Raw genomic sequence first — 25,805 nt, 5'->3', positions numbered from 1 at the left:
AAATGCTTCAGTTGAACCTGCCTCCACCACATGCTCAGGCAGCGCATTCCAGATCCTAACCAGTCGCTGTGTGAAAGCGTTTCCCCTCATGTAATTTTTGCTTCTTTCACTAATTACTTTAAATCTGTGCCCTCTCGTTCTTGATCCTTCCACCAATGGGAACAGTTTCTCCATATCTACTCTGTCCAAACCCCTCATGATTTTGAACACCTCGATCAAATCTCCTCAACTTTCTCTCCTCCAAGGAAAACAGTCCCAACGTCTCCAATCTATCTTCAAAGTGAAGTTCCTCATCCCTGGAGCCATTCTCGTGAATCTTTCCTGCACTCTCTCCAGTGCTTTCACATCCTTCCTAAAGTGCAGTGCAATACTCCAGCTGAGGCCAAACTAGTGACTGATACAAGTTCAACATAATCTCCTTACTCTAGTAGACTATGCCCCTATTAGTAAAGCCCAGGGTACTATATGCTTTATTAACTGCTCTCTCCACCTGTCCTGCCACTTTCAATGACTTATGAACATATACCCCTGGCTCCCTCTGCTCCTGCATCCTCTTTAGAATTGTACCATTTATTTTATATTGTCTCTCCATGTTCTTCCTACAAAAATAAATCACTTCACATTTCTCTGCATTGAACTTCATCCACTGGCCCATTCCACTAACTTGTCTATGTCCTTTCGAAGTTCTACACTGTCCTCCTCACAGTTTACAATGCTTCCAAGTTTCGTATCATCTACAACTTTGAAATTGTCCCCTGTATACCGAGATCTAGATCATATTTTATATATATATATATATATATATATATATGTATCAGGGGAAACTCCACAACAAACCTTCCTCCAGCCCAAAAAACATCCATTAACCACTACTCTCTGTCTCCTGTTACACTCTTGTCCTGGAGTCAATGTCACGTTCTGAATGCTGAAAATCAAGAGTCCTGTTTATGAGAAATAGCTTAAAGTTTCTCTCTTTTTCACTTACAGGTAAACCAGGAGGTCCGGGGGGACCAATGGGTCCTGAAGCTCCAGTAATGCCCTAGGAAGAAACAGAAAAGACAGAACACATGAGCAGTGAAACATCATCAAACCTGAGGCATTTGTTTGGGGATGAAATTTAAATAATGCTAAATTTTTCGGTATCAAAGTTTTGTTTCCAGGTCATGATGACCTCAGTCATCAGCCCAAACCTGACATCCCTCCGAGGCCTCTGGGCTCCTCCAATTCTGGCCTCTTGAGCACCGCCAATTTTAATTGTTCCCTTATTGGTGGCTGTTCCTTCAGCCGTCTGGACCATGGTAATTCCCTTCCTCTCTCTCTCTTTCCTCTTTTAAGACACATCTTAAAACCGACCCTTTTGACCAAATATTTGGTCACTTGTCCAAATATCTCCTGTGAAGCACTTTGAAAAATTTTGCTCTGTTAAAGGTGCTATATAAATGCACATTGTTATGATTAAAATCTCAGTTTCCTTCAGTGATGTAAAGAGAATACTCGTATCTCCACTTGTACCCAGTCCAATGCATTATCGGAATTCTCATTTTCTTTTAAACTCCAGACTTAGCTTGATAAAAATGTGGGTACTGACTTCCATAGAGCAAATCAAGCAGCGAGTGGATCCTCAAACAGATGCTAAGGACCTAACAGAAGAAGGAGGCCATGCAGCTCCTTGAACCTGTTCCACCAAATGCAGAAAACAGCCATAAGGCAGGAACGTTAGAACTGAAGAAACACGAGCAGCGGTTGACCATTTGACTCCTCGAGTCTGCTCCACCATTCAATAACATCCCAGAGGGCACGAGTGTAGGAGTGTGAGCCTCTAATTTTTCAACAGGTTTGAGGTTCTCTCAGCTTGTTTGGATGAGAGTGGGGGCTGCAGGGTGGATGGGCAAACTGACTATGGCCCCTGGTACAGGAAATAATTCAAGTGGGGGGAGCACAAACAAATGCAGTGGTAGTAGGGGACAATAGAGTGAGGAAGGCTGTGACGAGTGGTGTGCCACAGGGATCAGTGCTGGGGCATCAACTCTTTATAATTTCTACAAATGACTTGGATGAAGGGACCAAAGGAAAGGTGGCTAGGTTTGCTGAAGGCACAAAGATAGGTAGGAAAGTAAATTGCGAAGAGGACATAAGGAGACTACAAGGGACATTGACAGGTAAAGTGAGTGGGAAAAGATCTGTAACATAGAGTATAATGTGGGCAAATGTGAAGTTGTCCAGTTTGGCAGAAAGAATGAAAAAGAAGCTTATTATCTAAACGGTGAGAGATTGCAGAGCTTTGAGATTCAGTGGGATCTGGGTGTCCTAGTGCATGAATCACAAAAGGTTAGTATGCAGGTACAGCAGGTAATTAGGAAAGCTAATAGAATGTTATCATTTATTGTGAGGGGAATTGATTACAAAAGTAGGGAGGTTATGCTTCAGTTGTACAGGGCATTGGTGAGACTATATCTGGAATATTGTGTACAGTATTGGTCTCCTTATTTAAACAAGGATATAAACGCATTAGAAGCAGATCAGAGAAGGTTTACTAGACTAATACCAGGAATGGGAGGGTTATGAGGGAAGGCTGGACAGGTTAGGCTTGTATCCACTGGAGTTTAGAAGAGTAAGAGGTGACTTGATTGAAACCTTTAAGATCCTGAGGGATCTTGACAGGGGGGATATGGAGAGGATGTTTCCTCTTGTTGGAGAATCTAGAACTAGGGGTCACTGTTTAAAAATAAGGGGTCACCCATTTCAGACACAGATGACGAGAATTTTTTTCTCTCAGAGGCTTGTGAATCTTTGGAACTCTCTTCCTCAAAAGGTGGTGGAAGCAGAGTCTTTGGATATTTTTAAGGCAGAACTAGATAGAATCTTGATATGCAAAGGGGTGAAAGGTTATCGGGGGTCGGCAGGAATGTGGGGTTGATGATACATTCAGAACATCCATGATCTTATTGAATGATGGAGGCTCAAGGGGCTGAGTGGCCATTCCTGTTCCTAATTCATATGTTGGTATGTAGGTCAGTTCAGAATCAGCCACATTGCTGTGGATCTGGAGTCACAGACTGGATAGGCATGGTAGACTTCTTTCCCTAAAGGACATTGGTGAAGCGATTAGGTTTAAACAGGAATCTGGTTCTCCCATTGTTACTATTACTGAGGGGAGCTTTTTATACCAATTTATTCATTTCAATTTAAACACCCTTAGCTGCCTGGCTGGATTTAACTCATGTATCAAGGCCACTGGATTACTAGCCCAGAAATATTACCTGTTCTCCTTAATATACCCCCTGTTTGACCGCATCAGTGTCAGAGGGTCAGTACTGAGGGAGTGCTGCACTGTCAGAGGGTCAGTAATGAGGAAGTGCTGCACTGTCAGAGTGTCAAGACTGAGGGAGTGTTGCACTGTCAGAGGGTCAGTACTGAGGGAGTGCTGCACTGTCAGAGGGTCTGTACTGAGGGAGTGCTGCACTGTCAGAGGGTGAGTACTGAGGGAGTGCTGCACTGTCAGAGGTGTTAAAGAGAAGGCCTACACCAGTGGTTGAATTGTATGTTAAAGATCCCATAGTCAGTTTGAAGGAAGAGCAGGAGATGTAACCTTTAGCCTTGGCCAAGATTCCTCCCTCAAACAAATCCACTGAGATCAAATGAAACATTTACTCATCACAGACTGTTGGTGTCATCTTTCTACAGTTGCTTCACAATCGAGGCTGAGTGTCCTCTGCAAGGCCCTCCAGTACTCGCACTGAGTGGTCACTGTCACATTGTTATTTGTGGGATCTTGCTGTGTAAAAAATAGCCACTGCAATTCCTGAATTATGTGAGTGCCCTTATTTTAAAAGCATTTCATTGGCTGTAATGTACTTTGGGACATCCTGAGCTGGTGAAAGGCACTATAGAAATGCAAGACATTTTGTGTAAAGCTGCATTTTGTGCAGCAGAGAATATGATCTCAGTGTGAGCCTACAACCGAATGTCTTACTAAAGCAATAATTTATAGGATTTGCTTACAATGTCTCCTTTGATTCCTGGGGTTCCCTGTGGCCCAGGCAGTCCTCTGTCTCCTTTCTCACCCTGTTCACCTGGAGGTCCGATCAGCCCAATTAGACCTGGATGGCCCTACCACAAACAAAACATCCATCTGAGCATCTTCAATATTTTCATTCATTTAATTTGCAAATGAGTGATTTTAATATGAAGAAAGTCTTGTGTTTAACATGTACTCAAGCACAAGAATTCAGACTCGCAAGTAACAAACAGCAGATTAACAAATCACAGCATCAAACTCACTCACCTTCTCACCCTTGTTTCCTGGAACCCCCTTCAATCCGGGCAAACCAGGAGGGCCCTAGAGCAAGAAGATTCAATTAGAATCGCACACACATGGTCTTCTCAAACCAGGCCCCAATCAACAACTGGCGATTATTCTCTGTATCTAACGCCGTGCTGTACCTGTCCTGGGAGTGTTTGATGGGGACAGTGTAGAGGGAGCTTTACTCTGTATCTAACCCCGTGCTGTACCTGTCCTGGGAGTGTTTGATGGGGACAGTGTAGAGGGAGCTTTACTTTGTATCTAACCCCATGCTGTACCTGTCCTGGGAGTGTTTGATGGGGACAGTGTAGAGGGAGCTTTACTCTGTATAACCCGGTGCTGTTCCCGTCCTGGGAGAGTTTGATGGGGATGGTGCAGAGGGAGATTTACTCTGTATAACCCGGTGCTGTTCCCGTCCTGGGAGAGTTTGATGGGGACAGTGTAGAGGGAGCTTTACTCTGTATCTAGCCCCGTGCTGTACCTGTCCTGGGAGTGTTTGATGGGGACCGTGGAAATCTGGACTTGTCCGGAGTGTATTCTATCATTCAGCTAATGAGCTCATAACTCCACATGACTTGTACAAAAATATAAAGTGTAACAAGCTAGAGTTCATAAAATTCTGCTTATAACATTAAAATGATGGAGGATTAACTCCTCCAATTCTGGCCTCTTGTGTATTTTTGATCTTATTCGCCGCACCATTGGTGGCAGTGCCTTCAGAAGTCTGGAGCTTAACTCTTAAATTCACTCCCCAAACCTCTCCGCCTCTGCTCTTGTGAGGCACTTTGGGTGTTACTGTGCTGAAGACACTTTATGAATTTAAGTGGTAGCTTCACTATTTCAAATGTTGAGGAAAGAAGTCAATTGGTAGGCCGTGTGGTTCTGATGCTTTTCTACAGTCAGACAATAAAACAGCAACACAAAATATTCACTTACAATTGGTCCTGGTGGTCCATCTTGACCAGGTGGTCCAGGGAGACCTTGTTCACCCTACAAAGTAGATCATTTTTGTACAATTATTCCACGTCAATTCCATCTAATATCAAAATCCAATTATAACGTCAAAGGCTTCTGGTGGTTTCCATGTTTGTACTTACAACAGGGCCAGGAATTCCTCGTAAACCCTCAGGGCCTGATTTTCCTGGAGGTCCCTGAGGTCCCACTGGGCCAGTCTTACCTGGAGGTCCCTCTGCACCTGCTTCACCCTGGGTCAAGAAAGGAGGTCAAAGGTCAGCATTACAATCAATTTCTTGTCAACACTTCACACTTATCAGGGGTTTATGGCTTGACAGATTTCAGGGCAATGTTTTTTTTTCATTTATTTATGGAACAGCATTTATTGCCCAGCCCTAATTGCCCTTGAGAAGGTGGTGGTGAGCTGCCTTCTTGAACCGCTGCAATCCATGGGGTGTAGGTACACCCTCGGTGCTGTTAGGGAGGGAGTTCCAGGATTTTGACCCAGTGACAGTGAAGGAACGGTGATATATTTCCAAGTCAGGATGGTGAGTGACTTGGAGGGGAACTTCCAGGTGGTGGTGTTCCCATCTATCTGCTGCCCTTGTCCTTCTAGATGGTAGTGGTCATGGGTTTGAAAGGTGCTGTCTAAGGAGCCTTGGTGAGTTCCTAAGTGCATCTTGTAGATGGTACACACTGCTGCTACTGTGCGTCAGTGGTGGAGAGAGTGAATGTTTGTGGAAGGGATGCCAATCAAGTGGACTGGACAGTGTCAAGCTGCTTGAGTGTTGTGGGAGCTGCACTCATCCAGGCAAGTGGGGAGTATTCCATCACACTCCTGACTTGTGTCTTGTAGATGGTGGACAAGCTTTGAGGAGCCAGGAGGTGAGTTACTCACCGCACGATTCCTAGCCTCTGACCTGCTCTTGTAGCCACAGTATTTATGTGGCTAGTCCCGTTCAGTTTCTGCTCAATGCTTGGCTATTAATTGGGATTGGCTCCACATTCGGTCACTGGAACTGTTTGAAATTTCCAGTAGTGTCAACATCTCACTAAGGGGCCAGGGCAAGAGATTTTTTTCCTTATTGGAACATGAGAGCAGGAGTAAACCATTCGGCCCATCGAGCCAGTCCTGCTACTCAAACAGATCATGTTTAACCATCTACCTCAATACCACTTTCTCACACTGTCTCCATATGCGTTAATGTCATTAGTCTCCAGAAATCTATCGCTTTCTGCCTTAAACATGCTCAATGTCTGTGCTTCCTCAGCTCTCTGACCTTTGAGGGGAGGCTGGGCTATTGTGGTATTGTCACTGGACTAGAGATCTAGAGACCCAGGGTAATGCTCTGAGGACCAGGGTTCAAATCCCACCACGGCAGATGGGTAAAAACTAAATTCATTAAAAATCTGGAATTAAAAGTCCAATAACGACCATGAAATCATTGCTGATTGTTGTAAAAACCCACCTGGTTCACTAATGTCCTTTAGGGAAGGAAATCTGCCATCCTTACCTGGTCTGGCCTACATGTGACTCCAGACCCACAGCAATGTGGTTGACTCTGAAATGGCCGAGCCAGACACTCAGTTATAACAAACCACTACAAAGTCACAAAAAAGGAATGACCACCCGGCATTGACCGGGGCACTGGAAACAACAACGGTAAACTCAGCCCTGTCAACCCTGCAAAGTCCTTCTTACTAACATCTGGGGGCTAGTACCAAAATTGGGGGAGCGGTCTCACAGACTAGTCAAGCAACAGCCTATCATAGTCATCCTCACAGAATCATACCTTACAGATAATGTCCCAGACACCACCATCACCATCCCAGGGTATGTCCTGTCCCACCGGCAGGACAGACCCAGCAGAGGTGGGGGCACAGGGTATACAGTCAGGAGGGAGTTGCCCTGGGAGGCCCCAACATCAACTCTGGACCCCATGAAGTCTCATAGCATCAGGTAAAACATGGACAAGGAAACCTCCTGCTGATTACCATGTACCGCCCTCCCTCAGCTGATGAATCAGTGCCCCTCCATGTTGAACACCACTTGAAGGAAGCACTGAGGGTGGCAAGGGCACAGAATGTACTCTGGGTGGGGACTTCAATGTCCATCACCAAGAGTGGCTCAGTAACACCACTACTGACCGAGCTGGCCAAGGACATAGCCACTAGACTGGGTCTGCGGCAGGTGGTGAGGGAACAAGAGGGGAAAACATACTTGACCTCACCCTCACCAACCTGCCTGCTGCAGATGCACCATGACATTATCAGTAGGAGTGACCACTGCACAGTCACTCTGGAGATGAAATCCTGTCTTCACATTGAGGATCCCCTCCATCGTGTTGTGTGGCACTACCACCGTGCTAAATGGGATAGATTTCACACAGAACTAGCAACTCAAGACTGGGTATCCATGAGGTGCTGTGGGCCATCAGCAGCAGCAGAATTGTACTCGGACATAGGTCCAAAGTCACCTATTCCTCCCAAACTCGCTCCACTCACCACACGTCATGTCTCCAATTACCTAATATCTACAGCACAGAATCAGCCCATTCGGCCTCTCTGATCCACAATGGGCATTTATGCTCCACACAAGCCTGCTCCCACCCCTCTTCATCTCACCCTGTCAAGCCTGCTTCCACCCCTCTTCATCTCACCCTGTCAAGCCTGCTCCCACCTCTCTTCATCTCACCCTGTCAAGCCTGCTCCCACCTCTCTTCATCTCACCCTGTCAAGCCTGCTCCCACCCCTCTTCATCTCACCCTGTCAAGCCTGCTCCCACCCCTCTTCATCTCACCCTGTCAAGATAGCCTTCTATTCATAGGGACATAGGAGCAGGATAAGGCCGCTCAGCCCATTGAGCCTGCTTCACCATTTGTTACAGTCATGGCTGATCAACCACATCAATGCCTTTTTCTCCACACTATCCCCAAATCCCTTTAGGTCACTGGTATTTAGAAATCTGCCAACCTCTGCTTTAAACACACTCAGTGACCAAATGTTTACAGCTCTCTGGAGTAGGGAATTCCAAAGACTATTCTTTTCTCCCTCATGTGTTTATCCAGCTTCCCCATTAAATACATCGATACTATTCACCTGAACCACTCCCTGTGGGAGCCAGTTCCACATTCTCCCCACTCTCTGGGTAAAGAGGTTTCTCCTGAATTCCCCATTGGATTTATTAGCGACTGTCTTATATTGATGGCTGCTAGTTCTGGTCTCCACAACAAGTGGAAACATCTTCTCCACATCTACCCTATCAAACCCTTTCATACATTTGGAGGCCGCTATCAGGCCCCCCCTTCAATGGACAGAATGACATGGGAGGGTGGTGGGGGTTGCAGATGGCACACGGCCCACCCCCGCCCCCACTCCCCCCCACCAGAAACAAGGTCGGTGTGGAACCGACATGCTCCACCCGCTGACCCGCCCCAGGCGCTAATGAGGGTGGGGTTTCCGCTGCTCACTGGGGAGGAAATCCCGCCCTTTGGAACTGCTGGCCAATCAGATTGGTTGGCAACTCAGCCAGTCTCAGCAGCGCCAGGAGGGGGCTAGTGGCCGCAGTTGGGACTGCAGATGTAAAAGAGCGAGGCCCATGGATCCCCGGAGCAGGTAGGTCCAGAGGCTTGGGCGGGAGGGATTGTGTAGGTTAGAGAGTGGGGCAGAGGGGAAGAGGTAGGTTTAAGGGAGTAAGTGAGTAGGAAGGAAGTGGCGTTCGACCTCAGTGGGGGCTGCCCCTCGATTGGAAGAGGGCGGTCCTGGAAGAGTGACCACCCTCATTCCGACCTGCCCTTTAAACATTTCAGTGAAAAAAACAATTGGGCTCCCTGCTCATGCCCAGCTGCCAATGCCAAACGCTTTATAACATGGGCAGCATATTAACAGGGTCAATTGGTTTAATAATGAACCTAATTGACCCTAGATTATTCATTTAAATCTAGCGGGCAGGCTGACAATTTCAGCACCTGCCCGCATGTCCTTATTATGGGGGTGAGCTTGGGGGTGGGCAGGAAGGTGGTGGGATGGGTACCCTCCCTATTTTATGTGCCCTACCCCCCAGGGGTGTCCACTGAGGGCAAGTAAAATTCAGCCCAGGGAGGGGCGGATAAAGGAAATAAACTGGCAGGATTACGGGCATAGAACAAGGGAATGGGACTGACTGGATTCCTCTACAGAGAACCCGAAATGGCTCTCCAGCTCTAAAAGGGTCCCAGCCTGTTCAACCTTTCCTGATAGGTAGAAGTTCTCAGACCCACCATCCATGTGAATCTTGCACCAAATTTAGTGCTTCCTGTCTCCTGAAAGGTTATGTTCCACACCAATAGCACGGAGTCTAATTCCTTTGCTCTTGGCCTCAGTTTGAAAAGTGACTAAAGTGTGTTCAATAAGTCTGGCTCATGTCTCATTCAGACTCCTCTTATTTGTCTGTAACCCATGTATCACTGCAGTGTAAGGTAGGGAGAAGGGCAGTGTTTCCATGTCTAATTGAGGGATTAAGCCATGAAAAACTCACTGTTAAAGCACGCCCACTGATTCAATTAAGAGCTGCTCAGTGTGCTGATGCTAGACTGCATTATAACACTGTTAAGCCCAATTTACATCTTATTTACTCAGGTCAACAAAGGTCACATTATCCAGAATATAACTCAGCATTTCAAATGTGCAATAATTAGAAATACAATTGTCTCCATTAACCAGAGTCACCTTGTTGCATTCTTATATCAGTAACCCCCAGTCTTTCTGCCAGTACCACCAAAGGTACTTTGCATTTTTCGTCTTAAAATAATCACAGAACAACATTAAACCGGGTTCTTTATAAAGAAATGGAAAGAAACCAGACGCATTCTCTAGCAACCTCACCGAGAGTAACCAGGCCCATCCCCATCAATGCTCACCGAGAGTAACCAGATACATCCCCATCAATCCTCACCGAGAGAAACCAGATACATCCCCATCAATCCTCACTGAGAGAAACCAGATACATCCCCATCAATCCTCACCGAGAGAAACCAGATACATCCCCATCAATCCTCACTGAGAGTAACCAGATATATCCCCATCAATCCTCACCGAGAGAAACCAGATACATCCCCATCAATCCTCACTGAGAGAAACCAGATACATCCCCATCAATCCTCACCGAGAGAAACCAGGTACATCCCCATCAATCCTCACTGACAGAAACCAGATACATCCCCATCAATCCTCACTGAGAGAAACCAGATACATTCCCATCAATCCTCACTGCGAGTAACCAGATACATCCCCATCAATCCTAACTGAGAGTAACCAGATACATCCCCATCAATCCTCACTGAGAGTAACCAGATACATCCCCATCAATCCTCACTGAGAGAAACCAGATAAATCCCCATCAATCCTAACTGAGAGTAACCAGATACATCCCCATCAATCCTCACCGAGAGAAACCAGATACATCCCCATCAATCCTCACCGAGAGTAACCAGATACATCCCCATCAATCCTCACCGAGAGAAACCAGACGTGTTCTCTTCCAACCTCGCCGAGAGTCCATTAGGGGGAAAGTGTCCATTAGGGGAATGTATCCATTAGGAGGATGTGTCCATTAGGAGGATGTGTCAATTAGGAGGATGTGTCCATTAGGAGGATGTGTCCATTAGGGGAATGTGTCCATTAGGGGGACGTGTCCATTAGGGGGACATGTGCATTAGGGGGAACGTGTCCATTGGGGGAACGTGTCCATTAGGGGGATGTGTCCATTAGGGGGATGTGTCCATTAGGGGAATGTGTCCATTAGGGGGAACGTGTCCATTAGGGGGACGTGTCTGTGCTGGGGTTTCTGCACCACATGAGCCTCCTCTCCCCCCCCTTCAGCTCACCCTATTAACATACACTTCTATTCCTTTCTCCCTCATCTGTTTATCCAGATTCCCTTTTAATTGGATCTAAACCAGTGGTTCTCAAAGTGTGGCTGCTGATCTATGACGAATCTCTCAATGCTCTGACCCTGGTCCAAAATGCAAGTCACTGATACAAGGTAATGCTGGAGACCAATAGGAGAGAAACCCCCATCGCATCAGTCATGTGACATCACACAACCAGACTAGGAACATAGGAACAGGAGTAGGCCATTCAGCCCATCAAGCTTGCTCCAACATTCAATACGATCATGGCTGATCAAACACTTCAATGCCTTTTACCCACATTATCCCCATAACCCTTTACGTTATTGTTAATCAGAATCTATCAATCTCCACCTTAAACACACTCAATGACTGAGCTTCCCTGGCCCTCTGGGGTAGAGAATCCCAAAGATTCACAACCCTCTGAGTAAAGACATTTTTCCTCATCTTGGTCCTAAGTGGCTTCCCCCTTATTTTGAAATTGTGTCCCCTGGTGTTAGACTCCCCAACCAGGGGAAACATCTTACCTGCATCTGCCCTGTCTATTCCTTTAATATTTTGTAAGTTTCAATGGGTTCACCTCATTCTTCGAAACTCTAGAGAATACAGGCCCAGTTTCCCTAATCTCTCTTCATAAGACAGTCCCGCCATCCCTGGAACAAGCCTGGTGAACCTTTGTTACACTCTCCCCATGGCAATATTATCCTTTCTGAGGTAAGGGGACCAAAATTGCACACACTATTCCAGGTGTGGCCTAACCAAGCTTCTATACGATTGAAGCAAGACTTCACCACTCCTGTACTCAAATCCTCTTTCGATAAAGACTAACATTCCATTAGCTTCCTAATTGCTTGCTGCACCTGAATGTTAGCTTTCAGTGACTTATGGATAAGGACACCCAGGTCCTTTTGTACATCTACACTTCCTAATCTCTTACCATTTAGGAAATTCACTGCACACCTGTTCCTCCTACCAAAGTGGATAACCTCACATTTTTCCACATTATATTCCATCTGCCATGTTCTTGCCCACTCACCAAGTCTGTCCAAATCCTCCTGTAGCCGCTTTACATCTTTCTCACAACACACATTCCCACCTAGTTTTGTATCATCCACAAACTTGGAAATATTACATTTGGTCCCCACATCCAAATCGTTGATATATATTATGAACAGCTGGGGCCCAAGTACTGATCCTTGTGGTACCCCACTAGATCCAGCCTGTCAATGCGAGAATGACCCGTTTATTCCTACTCTCTGTTTTCTGCCTGTTAGCTAATCCGTAATCCATGCCAGTATATTGTCTCCTATCCCGTATGCTTTTATTTTGCTAATCAGCCTCCTGTGGGGGAACCTTTTTAAAAGCTTCTGAAAATCCAAGTATACTACACTCATGGACTCTCCTTTACCAATATTTCTAGTAACATGCTCAAAAAACTCCAAGTTAATCAAACATGATTTCCCATTTGCAAATCCATGTTGACTGTGCCCAATCAGATCATTATTATATGAGTATCCAATATATCACATCCTTAATAATAGATTCTGGCATTTTCCCTACTACTGATGTGACACTATCTGGTCTGTAGTTCCCTCTTTTCTCTCTCGCTCCCTTCTTAAATAGTGGGCTGGCATTAACAGGTCTAACATTAACAGGTCTGTAGTTCCCTGTTTTCTCTCTCCCTCCCTTCTTAAATAGTGGGCTGACATTTGCTATCTTCCAATCTTCAGGAACCATTCCAGAATCTATAGAATTTTGGAAAATGACCACCAATGCATCCACTATCTCTATCGAAACCGCTTTCAACACTGGGATGTAGAATATCAGATCCCAGGGACTGATCAACTTTTAGTCCCATTAATTTCTCCAATACAATCTTCTTACTTATACTAGCTCCATGTCCATGGCATTAATTGTCATGAACACGAGCAAGAACAATGGAGTTTTATAAGCAAGGTTTATGTGACTGTTGCAACATAGAAACTGGGAGGCTGGATCTCTGCAACCTGGAAGCAGATATTCTCTCATCAAGTGTCTCACCAGGACCCACCACCAAGCTTCCCATTCATACTGAGGAAAGTATTTGCAGTTGCAAGTGATTGTGGGTGGAGTAGGACTGGGAGCTGGTGCATGAGGACTTTTGCCACTGGTCTAAACTGGTCACATCAACAACTCTCTGTGGTTGCAAGTTCTCTATTCTGGTTAAAGAAGTTTCTCCTGAATTCCCCATTGGAATTTTCAGTGACGATCTTATATTTATAGCCCCCTAGTTTTGGATTCTTACAAGTATGTTTGTTATACTTTGACGGGGTAGAGGTTGCGAGGTTGAAAGGTGCTGTTCAAGATGACTTGGTGAGTTCCTGCAGTGCATCTTGTAGATGGTACACACACTGCTGCCAGTGTGCGTCAGTGGTGGAGGGATTGGATGATGAAGGTGGTGGGTGGGGTGAAAATCAAGTGGGCAACTTTATCCTGGGTGATGACTAGTTTTGACCCTGAGATGTTGACAATACTGATCTTTGTGAGATAATAAATCATTGGCCCCTTTCACTGGCCAATATAGTCAATCAACACAGTGCATGGTGGAGTTTAACTCTCTATACCTCTGCCTGAATATTGCATGTGTGTGATTTTTGACCTCAGCACAGCAAACCTCCATTGCTGGTAAATTTGAATGAAGTCACGGGAATGTATTTCCGTACTTTAGCTCCTTTGTCTCCTTGTCTTCCTTCAGCACCAGCAGCTCCATGAGGTCCCTACCGAAATAAAGAGTCACAGTCAATTAAAACAGAACAACAAATGAGGGCACAATCAACCTGCAATCTCACCAGCTATTCTGAGCGAGAAGTAACAACATTTAAAAGGAATATTTTTTCTCTCAAAGATTCATTGCTCCCTTGCATTAACATTAGACTGGTCAGAGACACCTCTGTGTCTGATACATCATAATAACTTACTTGTAGTGAACTCTGCCCATACCAGACCATAAACTAAACAAACTCAGTTAACTTTCCCCATAAATACACAATGTATAGAGAATATCACATTACTAAACCTTTCTGTTCATTCCTTGAGGAGGCAATTCATTTTGTTCTATTTTTGTATTTTCACTAGAATGTTATGCCTGTGATTCAATCTCCTCTGGTGACTGTCATACTTTTAGATACATCAGCATTAATAGTTCTACAGGAACACATTCTAAATCAGCTATATCCTGAATCATTTCACGGTGAAATTCTTATTGAGATGTTTATTGCTCCTATTTTATTATCATCTTTTTCTCCACACCGGCTTGCATTTGTATAGCACCTTTGGTGTAACAGAACATCCCAAGGCACTTTAGAAGAATGTAAATCAAACAGAAATGTGACACCAAGCAACATACAAAGATATTAGGACTCGAAGAGGTAAGTTTTAGGGAGGGTCTGACAGGAGGAAAGAGAGGCAGGGAGGTTTAGGGAGGGAATCCCAGAGCCTAGGTCCAGGGCAGCTGACGGAACCATGGTAGGAGCGATGGAAATCAGTAGTGCGCAGGAGGCCAGGATTGGAGAACAGCAGAGATCTCAGAGTGTTGCTGGGGAGATTAGAGAGAGACAGAGGGGTGAGGTCATGAAGGGATTTGAACAGGAGGGCAAGAGGCACCTTTTAATACCATAAAAGTGCTGTATAATTGTGTCTAAGCCTGGGCTCCACACTTTAGGAAGGATGTTGAGGTCTTGAAGAGAGTGCAGTAGAGATTTACTAGAATGAGAGCAGGAATGAGGGGCTTCAGTTAATGTGGAGAGACTGGAGAAACTGGGATTGTTCTCCTTAGAGCAGAGAAGGTTAAGAGGAGATTTAATCGAGGTGTTTTAAACTAAAAAGAGTTTAGACAGAGTAAATAAGGAGAAACTATTTCCAGTGGCAGGAGGGTCAGTAACCAGAGGGACACAGGTTGAACGTACGAACATATGAATTAGGAGCAGGAGTAGGTCACTCAGCCTCTCAAGCCTGCTTCACCATTCAGTAAGATCATGGCTGATCTGATTGTAACATCAACCCCACATTCCCACTTATCCCGATAACCATTCACCCCCTTGTTAATCAAGAATCTATCTTGCTTTGCCTTAAAAATATTCAAAGGCTCTGCTTCCACTGCCTTTTAAGAAAGAGAGTTCCAAAGACTTAGGACCCTCAGAGAAAAAAATTCTCCTCATCTCTGTCTTAAATGAGCGCCCCCTTTATTTTTAAACAGTGACCCCTAGTTCTAGATTCCCCCACAAGAGGAAACACCCTCTCCACATCCACCCGGTCAAGACCCCTCAGGATCACAGAATCACACAGTGCAGAAGAGGCCCTTCGGCCCATCGAGTCTGCACAAACACGTGAGAAACACCTGACCTACCTATCTAATCCCATTTACCAGCACTTGGCCCATAGCCTTGAACGTTATGATGTGCCAAGTGCTCATCCAGGTACTTTTTAAAGGATGTGAGGCAACCCGCCTCCACCACCCTCCCAGGCAGCGCATTCCAGACCCTCACCACCCTCTGGGTAAAAGAGTTTTTCCTCACATCCCCCCTAAACCTCCTGCCCCTCACTTGAACTTATGTCCCCTCGTGACTGACCCTTCAACTAAGGGGAACAGCTGCTCCCTATCCACCCTGTCCATGCCCCTCATAATCTTGTACACCTCGATCAGGTCGCCCCTCAGTCTTCTCTGCTCCAACAAAAACAACCCAAGTCTATCCAACCTCTCTTCATAACTTAAATGTTTCATCCCAGGCAACATCCTGGTGAATCTCCTCTGCACCCCCTCCAGTGCAATCACATCCTTCCTATAATGTGGTGACCAGAACTGCACACAGTACTCCAGCTGTGGCCTCACCAAGGTTCTATACAACTCCAACGTGAACTCACTACTGTCATAGTCTATGCCTCGATTGATAAAGGCAAGTGTCCCATATGCCTTTTTCACCACCCCACTAACATGCCCCTCCGCCTTTAAGGTTTCAATCAAGTTGCCTCTTACTCTTCTAAACTCCAGTGGATACAAGCCTGACCTGTCCAACCTTTCCTCATAAAATAACCTGCCCATTCCTGGTATTAGACTAGTAAATGTCTGAACTGCTTCTAACGCACTTACATCTTTCTTTAAATAGGGAGATCAAAACTGTACACAATACTCCAGATATGATCTCACCAATGCCCTGTGCAACTGAAGCTTAACCTCATTACTTCTGTGTTCAATTCCCCTCCCAATAAATTATAACATTCTATTATCTTCCCTAATTACCTGCTGTACCTGAAAACTAGCCTTTTGTGATTCATGCACTAGGACACCCAGACCCAGATAATCCAGATAATCGGCAAAAGAACCAGAGGGGGAATGAGGAGATTTATTTATACGCTGTGAGTTGTTGTGATCTGGAACTCGCTGCCTGAAAGGCCGGTGGAAGCAGATTCAATAATAACTTTCTAAAGGGAATTGAGTAAATATTTGAAAGCAGGAATTTACAGGGGCTACGGGGAAGAATAGAGGGAATGGGACTGATTAGGTAGCTCTTTCAAAGAGCCGGCACAGCCAAGATGGGCCGAATGGCCTCCTCCAGTGCAACCTCACTCGATAAAACTCCTCCTACAGTGAACAAATGAGGAAGCCCTCTTTCCAGGCCAGACCCAGACAGGAATCCAATAGCTCATTGGGTCTCAGGCTCAGCAAAGGGGCAGCTTCAATCATTCTTTATCTCACATGTTGCGATTTCAGTTGCTGGGATTGAAATGGCAAATGTAACAGAGAAACTAAATCCTAATCCACCGGCTGAGACTGTAGAACTCTGAGGAGCAAATTGCTGAGAGAATTACTCAGACCTCAGAGCTATCAAACATTAAACACATCTCCCCGAAGGCAGCTGGATGTGGAATTCATTTCAGTTTACACCACTGAAAAAGCAAAATGATTTACAGAGATGAAGTAATTCTCGGTATTTACTGTGTCTTTCACTATGGGTCAGGTTTTAACCTAAACATTTATTTAACACCTTTAACATTGTAAAATATTCCTTGGCATCTCAGTAAATCAGACAGAAAGTTTGACATTGAGCCACTGAAGGATGATATTAGAGCAAAAGACCAAAATCTTTGTCAAGGGGATAGGTTGGCTTCTCGAAATAAGATTTTCAAATGAATTCAAAACCCAGAATACTTTGTTTCCTCTCCACTGGGAGCTGTGTCTCAATGTCACAAATTAACTTGACGAGGAAGCAGTGAGAGTCACAGAAGAACAAACTTGTTCTAATCCTGTACAATTAACACAATATTCAGGCAGGAAACACAACCAGACAGCCCCTCATCGCTTTTAATGGTGGGTGGGGAAGTAGGACACAAGGATGGGAATGTCTTAAAATCAAGCGGTCAAACACTGAGCTCTGCAAACGCAATGAGAACAAGTAACTGGGTCCAGTAGCCGCTGCCCATCTGGCTCTGGAATGCTTACTCCATCTCATCGCTCTCTCTCTCCAAACCATCATCAGCTTCTGGAAATGCTACATCTAGGCTGTCACTCAAAGTACTGAAATCAATATTCTATTATAAAGCTGCCTCTGCCTGTCAAGACAAAGCATTCTGTACAAGGTAATGGATTCCATTGCAATTCTGCGAGAGATTATTGCATTGGGATCTTATTCAAATATCCTGTGCAGATGTGATTGACAAACCTGCTACAAAATGGTGAGGTTTTATTGAAGTGCCAGTGTTTTCAAACAGGTAATTCAAGTGAAACATTTATGGAAACATTCTCAGCTCAATGAGGCTATTTACAATCAGTTAGTCGGACGGTTAAAAAGAATTTCATTTCTATATTAATTTGGGATCCTCCAAAGCACTTCACAACCAATGGAGTATTTTTAGAAATATATTCCCTGTTGTAATATAGGAAACGTGACAGGAATCTGATGATTACCAGATAATGCTTTATTTGTGCTGTTGATCAAGAGATAAATATAGGGCAGCAAAACAGAAAGAACTCTACTGTTCTCTTTCAAATAGTGAGCATGGGTACTTTCATATCCACTTGTGAGGGCAGGTGAGACTTTGATTTAACATCTCATCTAAATGATGGCACCTCTGTACTTCCTCAGTACTGACCCTCTGACAGTGCAGCACTCCCTCGGTACTGACCCTCTGACAGTGCAGCACTCCCTCGGTACTGACCCTCTGACAGTGCAGCACTCCCTCGGTACTGACCCTCTGACAGTGCAGCACTCCCTCGGTACTGACCCTCTGACAGTGCAGCACTCCCTCGGTACTGACCCTCTGACAGTGCAGCACTCCCTCGGTAATGACCCTCTGACAGTGCAGCACTCCCTCGGTACTGACCCTCTGACAGTGCAGCACTCCCTCGGTACTGACCCTCTGACAGTGCAGCACTCCCTCGGTACTGACCCTCTGACAGTGCAGCACTCCCTCAGTCCTGACCCTCTGACAGTGCAGCACTCCCTCAGTACTGACCCTCTGACAGTGCAGCACTCCCTCAGTACCGACCCTCTGACAGTGCAGCACTGAGGCTGTTTGCCTGGTAATGTGAGGTAGCCTCTTGAGTCAGAATTAATCGCTTAATTTTTCCCACAACAATGTCCGATCTCCCAAGATACTTCACTGGCAGAAAGACATGCTGAGATCGTACAAGGTGTTATTGAATTGGGTGTCTCTTTAAATGTTCCCTAGGGTATCAGCACTGAGATTACCTCCCACCTGCTCATCATCGCAAAGCAACAACTTGCATTTAATGCCAAAAACATGTTCGAATCTCTTCAGAGGAATATGAAGAGAAACAGATGCTGAACAAAAGATTAGGACAGGTGACCCAAAGTTCAGCCAAAGAGGGAGGTTTTAAGCAGTGTCCTGAAAAAATAGAGAGTGGGGGAGAGATGGGGGAGAGAGGTGGGGGAGAGAGGTTTAGGGAGGGAATTCCAGAGCTTAGGGCCCAGGCAACTGAAGGCACAATCGCCAATGAAATGGCAGAGCAATTAAACACTGACTTTAGAAGACAGAAATAATTTCCCAGAAATACTAAGGAATCGATGGTCCAGTGAGAAGGAGGAATTGAAGGAGATTAGTATTACTAAAACAGTGGTGCTGGAGAAATTAATAGGACTGAAAGCCAATAAATCCCCAGGGCCTGATAATCTACATCCCAGGGCACTACAGGAGGTGGCCATGGAAATAGGGGATGTGTTGGTTGTCATCTTCCAAAATTCTGTAGATTCTGGGACAGTCCCTGCAGATTGGAGGGTGGCAAATGTAACCCCACTATTTAAAAAAGGAGGGAGTGAGAAAACAGGGAATTACAGACCGGTTAGCCTAGTAGGGAAAATGCTAGAGTCTATTATAAAGGATGTGATAACAGGGACACTTAGAAAATATCAACAGGATTAGACAAAGTCACCATGGATTTATGAAGGGAAATCATATTTGACAAACCTACTGGAGTTTTCTGAGGATGTAACTAACAGAATAGATAAGGGAGAACCAGTGGATGTGGTGTATCTGGATTTTCAGAAAGCTTTTGATAAAGTCCCATTTCAGAGGTTAGTGTGTAAAATGAAAGCACATGGGATTGGGGGTAATATGTTGGCATGGATTGAGAATTGGTTAGCAGACAGGAAAGAGATTTGGGATAAATGGGTCTTTTTCAGAGTGACAGGCGGTGACTAGTGCGGTACCGCAGGGATCAGTGCTTCGGCCCCAGCTATTCACAATATATATCAATGATTTGGATGAGGGAACCAAATGTAATATTTCCAAGATTGCTGATGATATGAAACTTGGTGGGAATGTGAGCGGTGAGGAGGGTGTTAAGAGGCTTCAAGGCGATTTAGACAAGTTGAGTGAGTGGGCAAATACATGGCAGATGCAGTATAACATGGATAAGTGTGAAGTTATCCACTTCAGTCAGAAAAAACAGAATGGCAGAGTATTATCTAAATGGTGATAGATTGGGAAATGTGGATGTACAAAGGGACCTGGGTGTCCTTGTACACCAATCACTGAAAGCAAGCATGTGGGTGCAGCAAGCAATTAGGAAGGGAAATGGTACGTTGGCCTTCACTGCGAGAGGACTTGAGTACAGGAGCAAGGATGTCTTACTGCAGCTGTACAGGGCCTTGGTGAGACCACACTTAGAGTATTGTGTGCAGTTTTGGTTTCCCTAAGGAAGGATATACTTGCCATAGACAGAGTGCAGCGAAGGTTCACCAGACTGATTCCTGGGATGGCAGGATTGTCATATGAGGAGAGATTGGGTCGACCAGGCCTGTATTCACTGGAGTTTAGAAGAATTAGAGGAGATCTCATTGAAATTCTGACAAGGATGGACAGACTGGATGCAGGGATGATATTTCCTCTGGCTGGGGGATCTAGAACAAGGGGTCACAGTCTCAGGTAGACTATTTAGGACTCAGATGAGGAGAAACTTCTTCGCTCAAGGGGTGGTGAACTCGTGGAATTCTCTACCACAGAGGCTGTGGAGGCCAAGTTACTGAATATATTTAAGAAGGAAATAGATAGATTCCTAGACTCTAAAGGCATCAGGGGATATGGGGAGAGTGCGGGAGTATGGCGTTGAGATAGAGGATGAGCCATGATCATATTGAATAGAGGAGCAGCCTCGAATGACCTACTCTTGCACCTATTTTCTCTCGTTTCTATGTTTCTATGGTGGAGTGAAGGTATCGGAGGAATGGACAGAGTTGAAGGAGCCTAGAGACCATGAAGGGTTTCAGGGTTGGAGTTAGTTATAGAGAAACATTACAGCTGTTTTATAGCGCAGATATTTCTAAGTGTGAAGTCGTCTTAGGGCCAGATGCAGTGAGGACTTACCTTTGACCTTGGTTAAGTATTTAAAAAAAAACAAAGTTGTTGGAGATAGTTTCAGTCTCTGGGGATTAGCAAGACACTGTGAATGTGACATTAAATTATAATTGGGGTTTGTGCAAAAAACTCAGGAAAAGAGACAGGAACACAGGAGGATTTGGGATTCAAGTACTTCAGTAGCTGCATTAATCCAGAATTTAGTCATCGCAAGCATAATAATTTCAACCTTCAGGATAGAATTCCAGAGTTTTTAAAGTGATTGAAGAAGTTGGGCTGGAAATGAGCAAGTTAATAAGTTCTGGTGAAAGAGTTTTTAAATAACCATCCTTAATATTGAAATGCAGCAAAGCTTTGAGTGAGAGGAGATTGATAATGATTTTTCTGTTTCTGATTCATTAATAACGGTTGTCTTAGTGCTGATGGTGGTCTATTAACAGCAAAACAATAAAATGTCAGATAGACTCCCTCTTTCTAGCTCTCGAAAACTAACAGGCATTTTACTGAGCACAGCTCCTGGTCTGGAGATTGGGAATCCTGTGCACCCTCCACGATGTAGAGAAATGAAGGAGCTAATGTTTCCCATTTATTGTGTGGCTTTGGGATTGCTCACTGGTCACTGAAACAGCAGGTAAAGCAGTGAGAACAGCTGCTCAAGAGACTGGAGAAGCTGGGATTGTTCTCCTTCAAGCAGACATGTTTAACAGGAGATTTAATCGAGGTGTTCAAAATCATGAAGATTTTGGATAGAGTAAATAAGGAGGAACTATTTCCAGTGGCAGGAGGGTCGGTAACCAGAGGGACACAGATTGAAGAGAATCAGTAAAAGAACCAGAGGTTTAGGGAGAAAATTCCAGAGCTTAGGGCCCAGGCAGCTGAAGGCACAGCCGCCAGTGGTGGAATGATTACAATAGGGAATGCTCAAGAGGCCAGAGTTGGAGCAGTTCAGAGAGGTTGCAGAGATAGGGAGGGTTGTAAGGGCTGGAGGAAGTTACAGATATAGGGAGGGGTGTAGAGGTTGGAGGAGGTTACAGAGATAGGGAGGGGTGTAGAGGCTGGAGGAGGTTCCAGAGATAGGGAGGAATAAGGCCATGGAGTGATTAACATGAGGATGAGAATTTTAAAATTGAAGTTATTGGAAAGGGAGCCTTTTATGTTTTGGGTTATCAGGTTTGCTGTGTCCAGTGAAAGTGAGCTGCGTCCATGATATTAACACATTAGTTGGTGCTTGAAACATTATAGGCAGAGAAAATAAACATGGTGGTTTATTGGAACTAAGAACAGAGCACTAACACCATGTGTGCTTCTTCAATCACCTCCAGCTTGAGACTTACAGATACCTAAGAAACCCACGCTCTGTAGCTATGTATTGGTCGATACATGGCCAACTAACTACATTCTCTTAAAGGTACTTAGCACTCCACTTTACCACAAACCAGTGTAGGTCGGTGTGTACAGGGTGCACACAGGATGTATACAGGGTGTGCACAGGGTGGGATGGGTGAATGGGACTTGGTGTGCAAGTTGCAAAGTTAAAATATTATTGATTGGTCTTCTGACTGTCACTGAACTCACAAACAGCACAGGAGAAACTGAATTACAGGAGAAGCTGAATCACAGGAGAAGCTGAATCACAGGAGAAGCTGAATCACAGGAGTTGAATCACAGGAGAAGCTGAATCACAGGAGAAACTGAATCACAGGAGAAACTGAATCACAGGAGAAGCTGAATCACAGGCTGATGGAAGCCCCTTACCCGTTTTCCAGGAGGTCCCGGGGGTCCTGCTTCACCAGATGGTCCAGGGGGTCCCTGAAATATATGAAAGGCAACATTACAAAAGCTGAATTGGTTCAATTTAGCAACACCACACAGATCTTTGATACTGAATGAGATAAAATTAAACAGCACAGAAACAGGCCATTCAGCCCATCTGCTCCATGCTGGTGTTTCTGCTCCCTCCCACCCCTCTTTATCTCACCCCATCAGCAGGTCCTTCTATTCCTTTCTCTCTCGTGGGCAGGATTTTATGTCCCATGGGCAGGTGGGTGCCCAACCCAATCGGGTGTAAAATCTCACGCGATGATGTCAGGCGAGTGTCCCGACATCATCGTACACTCTCGTGATCTTTCAGTTGGCGGACGCCCGCTGACTGTTATAAGGGCTATTAAAGCCCCTAAGCAGGTAATTCATTTGTATTTTTCGCTGCCTGTTTAATGGTTTGACGGGCGGGATGAGATTTCCAATGGTAAATAAAAAAAACAAAACAAATGTTTCCACTTCATTTTAAACATGTCCTTCCTCACGTGACTGAGTCACATGCGGGGACATGTTCATATCATTTGTAAAACCTTTATTTTCCTTTGACCAATTCTTCAGGTCCCTGAAGGAGCTTTGCCCCCTCAGGGAGCTTTCAGTGCTCGCGCTCCCCCATGCCCACGCAGACATCCGCTCTCACGCTCCTCCACCCTCCAACCCGGCGGCGCTGAGAGTTTCAGCGCACCTTTCACACTGGCTGCTTGTTAATTGGCCAACCAGCATGAATTTGCGGGTAGTGGACCCCTGCCCACAGCACCCACCCAATGAATAGAAAATGCTGCCCCTTGTGTTTATCTAGCTTCCCCTTAAATAGACCTGTTACTCACCTCAGCCACTCCCTGTGGGAGGGAGCCAGTTCCACATTCTCCCCACTCTCTGGGTAAAGAGGTTTCTCCTGAATTCCCGATTGGATTTATTAGTGACTGTTTTATATTGATGGCTGTTGGCTCTAGACTCACCCACAAGTGGAAACATCTCCTCTGTGTCTATTCTATCAAATCTCTTCATAATTTTAAACTCCTCTATTAGGTCACCCCTCATCCTTCTCTACCCAACCCAACTATTATCAGGTCATATTATCAGTGACGCTACCATCCTGAAAGTGAATTTTTTTTTAAAAGTTTGATTTATACCCTGAGATTTTAAAGTAAGTTTAAGCTTAAAATCTAATATAACGGAATTTAGTCAGTCTTCTATAATCCTCTTTCACACCTTGCAGTTTATGTTCAGATGGCCTGGTAAAGATGCTGATGAATATTTGCCTTGTCAGAGAATGTTTTACTGTAGCGATTGTGAAGAATTCAAACTCAGCCTGAGGATTGAGAAAATGTTCTGTGGAGATTGAAAATCAAGTCTCCTGAATCCTGAGTGAATCATGAGTTGGTTCTGAGTTGATCCTGAGTGAATCCTGAGTGCATCTTGAGTGCATCCTGAGTTGATCCCGAGTGGATCCTGAGTGGATCCCAAATGGATCCTGAGTGCATCCCAAGTGGATCCTGAGTGCATCCCAAGTGGATCCTGAGTGCATCCCAAGTGGATCCTCAACTGATCCCACATGAATCCTAAGTTTATCCTGAGTGAATTCTGAATTGATCCCAAGTGGATCCCGAATGAAGCCCGAGTTGATCCCAAGTAAAGCCCAAGTTGATCCCGAGTGGATCCTCAACTGATCCCACATGCATCCTGAGTGAATTCTGAGCGAATCCTGGGTTGATCCTGAGTTAATCCTGAGTGAATTCTGAGTGAATCCTGGGTTGATCCTGAGTTAATCCTCCCTGGCTTTAGGACATTGATGAAGCAGCTGAAGATGGTTGGGCCGAGGACACTACCCTGAGGAACTCCTGCAGTGATGTCCTGGAGCTGAGATGACTGACCTCCAACAACCACAACCATCTTCCTTTGTGCTGGGTATGAGTCCCAACAGTGGAGAGGTTTCCCTCTGATTCCCATTGACTCCAGTTTTGCTAGGGCTCCTTGATGTCACACTCGGTCAAATGCTGCCTTGATGTCAAGGGCAGTCACTCTCACCTCACCTCGAGAGTTCAGCCCTTTTGTCCATGTTTGAACCAAGGCTGTAATGAGGTCGGGAGCTGAGTGGCCCTGGCGGAACCCAAACTGGGCATCAGTGAGCAGGTTATTGCTAAGCAAATGCTACTTGATAGCACTATTGATGATCACTTCCATCACTTTACTGATGATCGAGAGTAGACTGATTGGGGCGGTAATTGGTCTGATTGGAATTGTCCTGCTTTTTCAGGGCAGGACGTACCTGGGTAAATTTCCCATGTAGCCGGGTAGATGCCAGTGTTGTGACTCTATTGGAACATCTTGGCTAGGGGCATGGCAAGTTCTAGAGCAGGAATCTTCAGTGGGTTCCTCGGGGGAGTGCTCAAGGTCCATCAATCTTCAGCTGCTTCATCAGTGACCTTCCTTCCATCATAAGGTTAGAAGTGGGGATGTTCGCTGATGATTGCACAATGTTCAGCACCATTCACAACTCCTCAGATACTGAAGCAGCCCATGTCCAAATGCAGCAAGTCATGGACAATATCCAGGCTTGGGCTGACAAGTGGCAAGTAACATTCGCACCACACAGGTCCCTCCACCACTGGCGCACAGTAGCACCAGTGTGTGTACCATCTACAAGATGCACTGCAGGAATTCACCAAGGGTCCTTAGGCAGCACCTTCCAAACTCACGACCACTACCATCTAGAAGGACAAGGGCTGCAGATAGATGGGAACACCACCACCTGGAAGTTCCCCTCCAAGTCACTCACCATCCTGACTTGGAAATATATCACTGTTCCTTCACTGTCACTGGGTCAAAATCCTGGAACTCCCTCCCTAACAGCACTGTGGGTGTACCTACACCACATGGACTGCAGCGGTTCAAGAAGGCAACTCACTCAGATCACCAGTCTATAATAAACCCACTATATCATTGTATCCGTCTGGCTTACTCGTTTAGTAATATAACCACTAAGCTCCTTTATC

General features: G+C 45.2%; 1 protein-coding gene across 1 annotated transcript in view; it reads right to left on the bottom strand.

The window, feature by feature from the left end:
- col11a1a (collagen, type XI, alpha 1a) overlaps positions 1 to 25,805 on the bottom strand; it is a 682,771-nt gene that overhangs the window by 14,434 nt on the left and 642,532 nt on the right. The window contains exons 54-60 of the mRNA XM_041208311.1: positions 22,750 to 22,803; positions 13,848 to 13,901; positions 5,401 to 5,508; positions 5,240 to 5,293; positions 4,286 to 4,339; positions 4,003 to 4,110; positions 986 to 1,039 (exon numbers count right to left, since the gene is read on the bottom strand). Of these exons, the coding sequence (XP_041064245.1) occupies positions 986 to 1,039; positions 4,003 to 4,110; positions 4,286 to 4,339; positions 5,240 to 5,293; positions 5,401 to 5,508; positions 13,848 to 13,901; positions 22,750 to 22,803 (486 nt within the window). The remainder of the gene's footprint in view (positions 1 to 985; positions 1,040 to 4,002; positions 4,111 to 4,285; positions 4,340 to 5,239; positions 5,294 to 5,400; positions 5,509 to 13,847; positions 13,902 to 22,749; positions 22,804 to 25,805) is intronic.

The sequence above is a fragment of the Carcharodon carcharias genome, chromosome 16, assembly GCF_017639515.1.
Source record: "Carcharodon carcharias isolate sCarCar2 chromosome 16, sCarCar2.pri, whole genome shotgun sequence".
Lineage (NCBI taxonomy): Eukaryota > Metazoa > Chordata > Chondrichthyes > Lamniformes > Lamnidae > Carcharodon > Carcharodon carcharias.
This window is presented reverse-complemented; position numbering and strand designations above follow the sequence as displayed.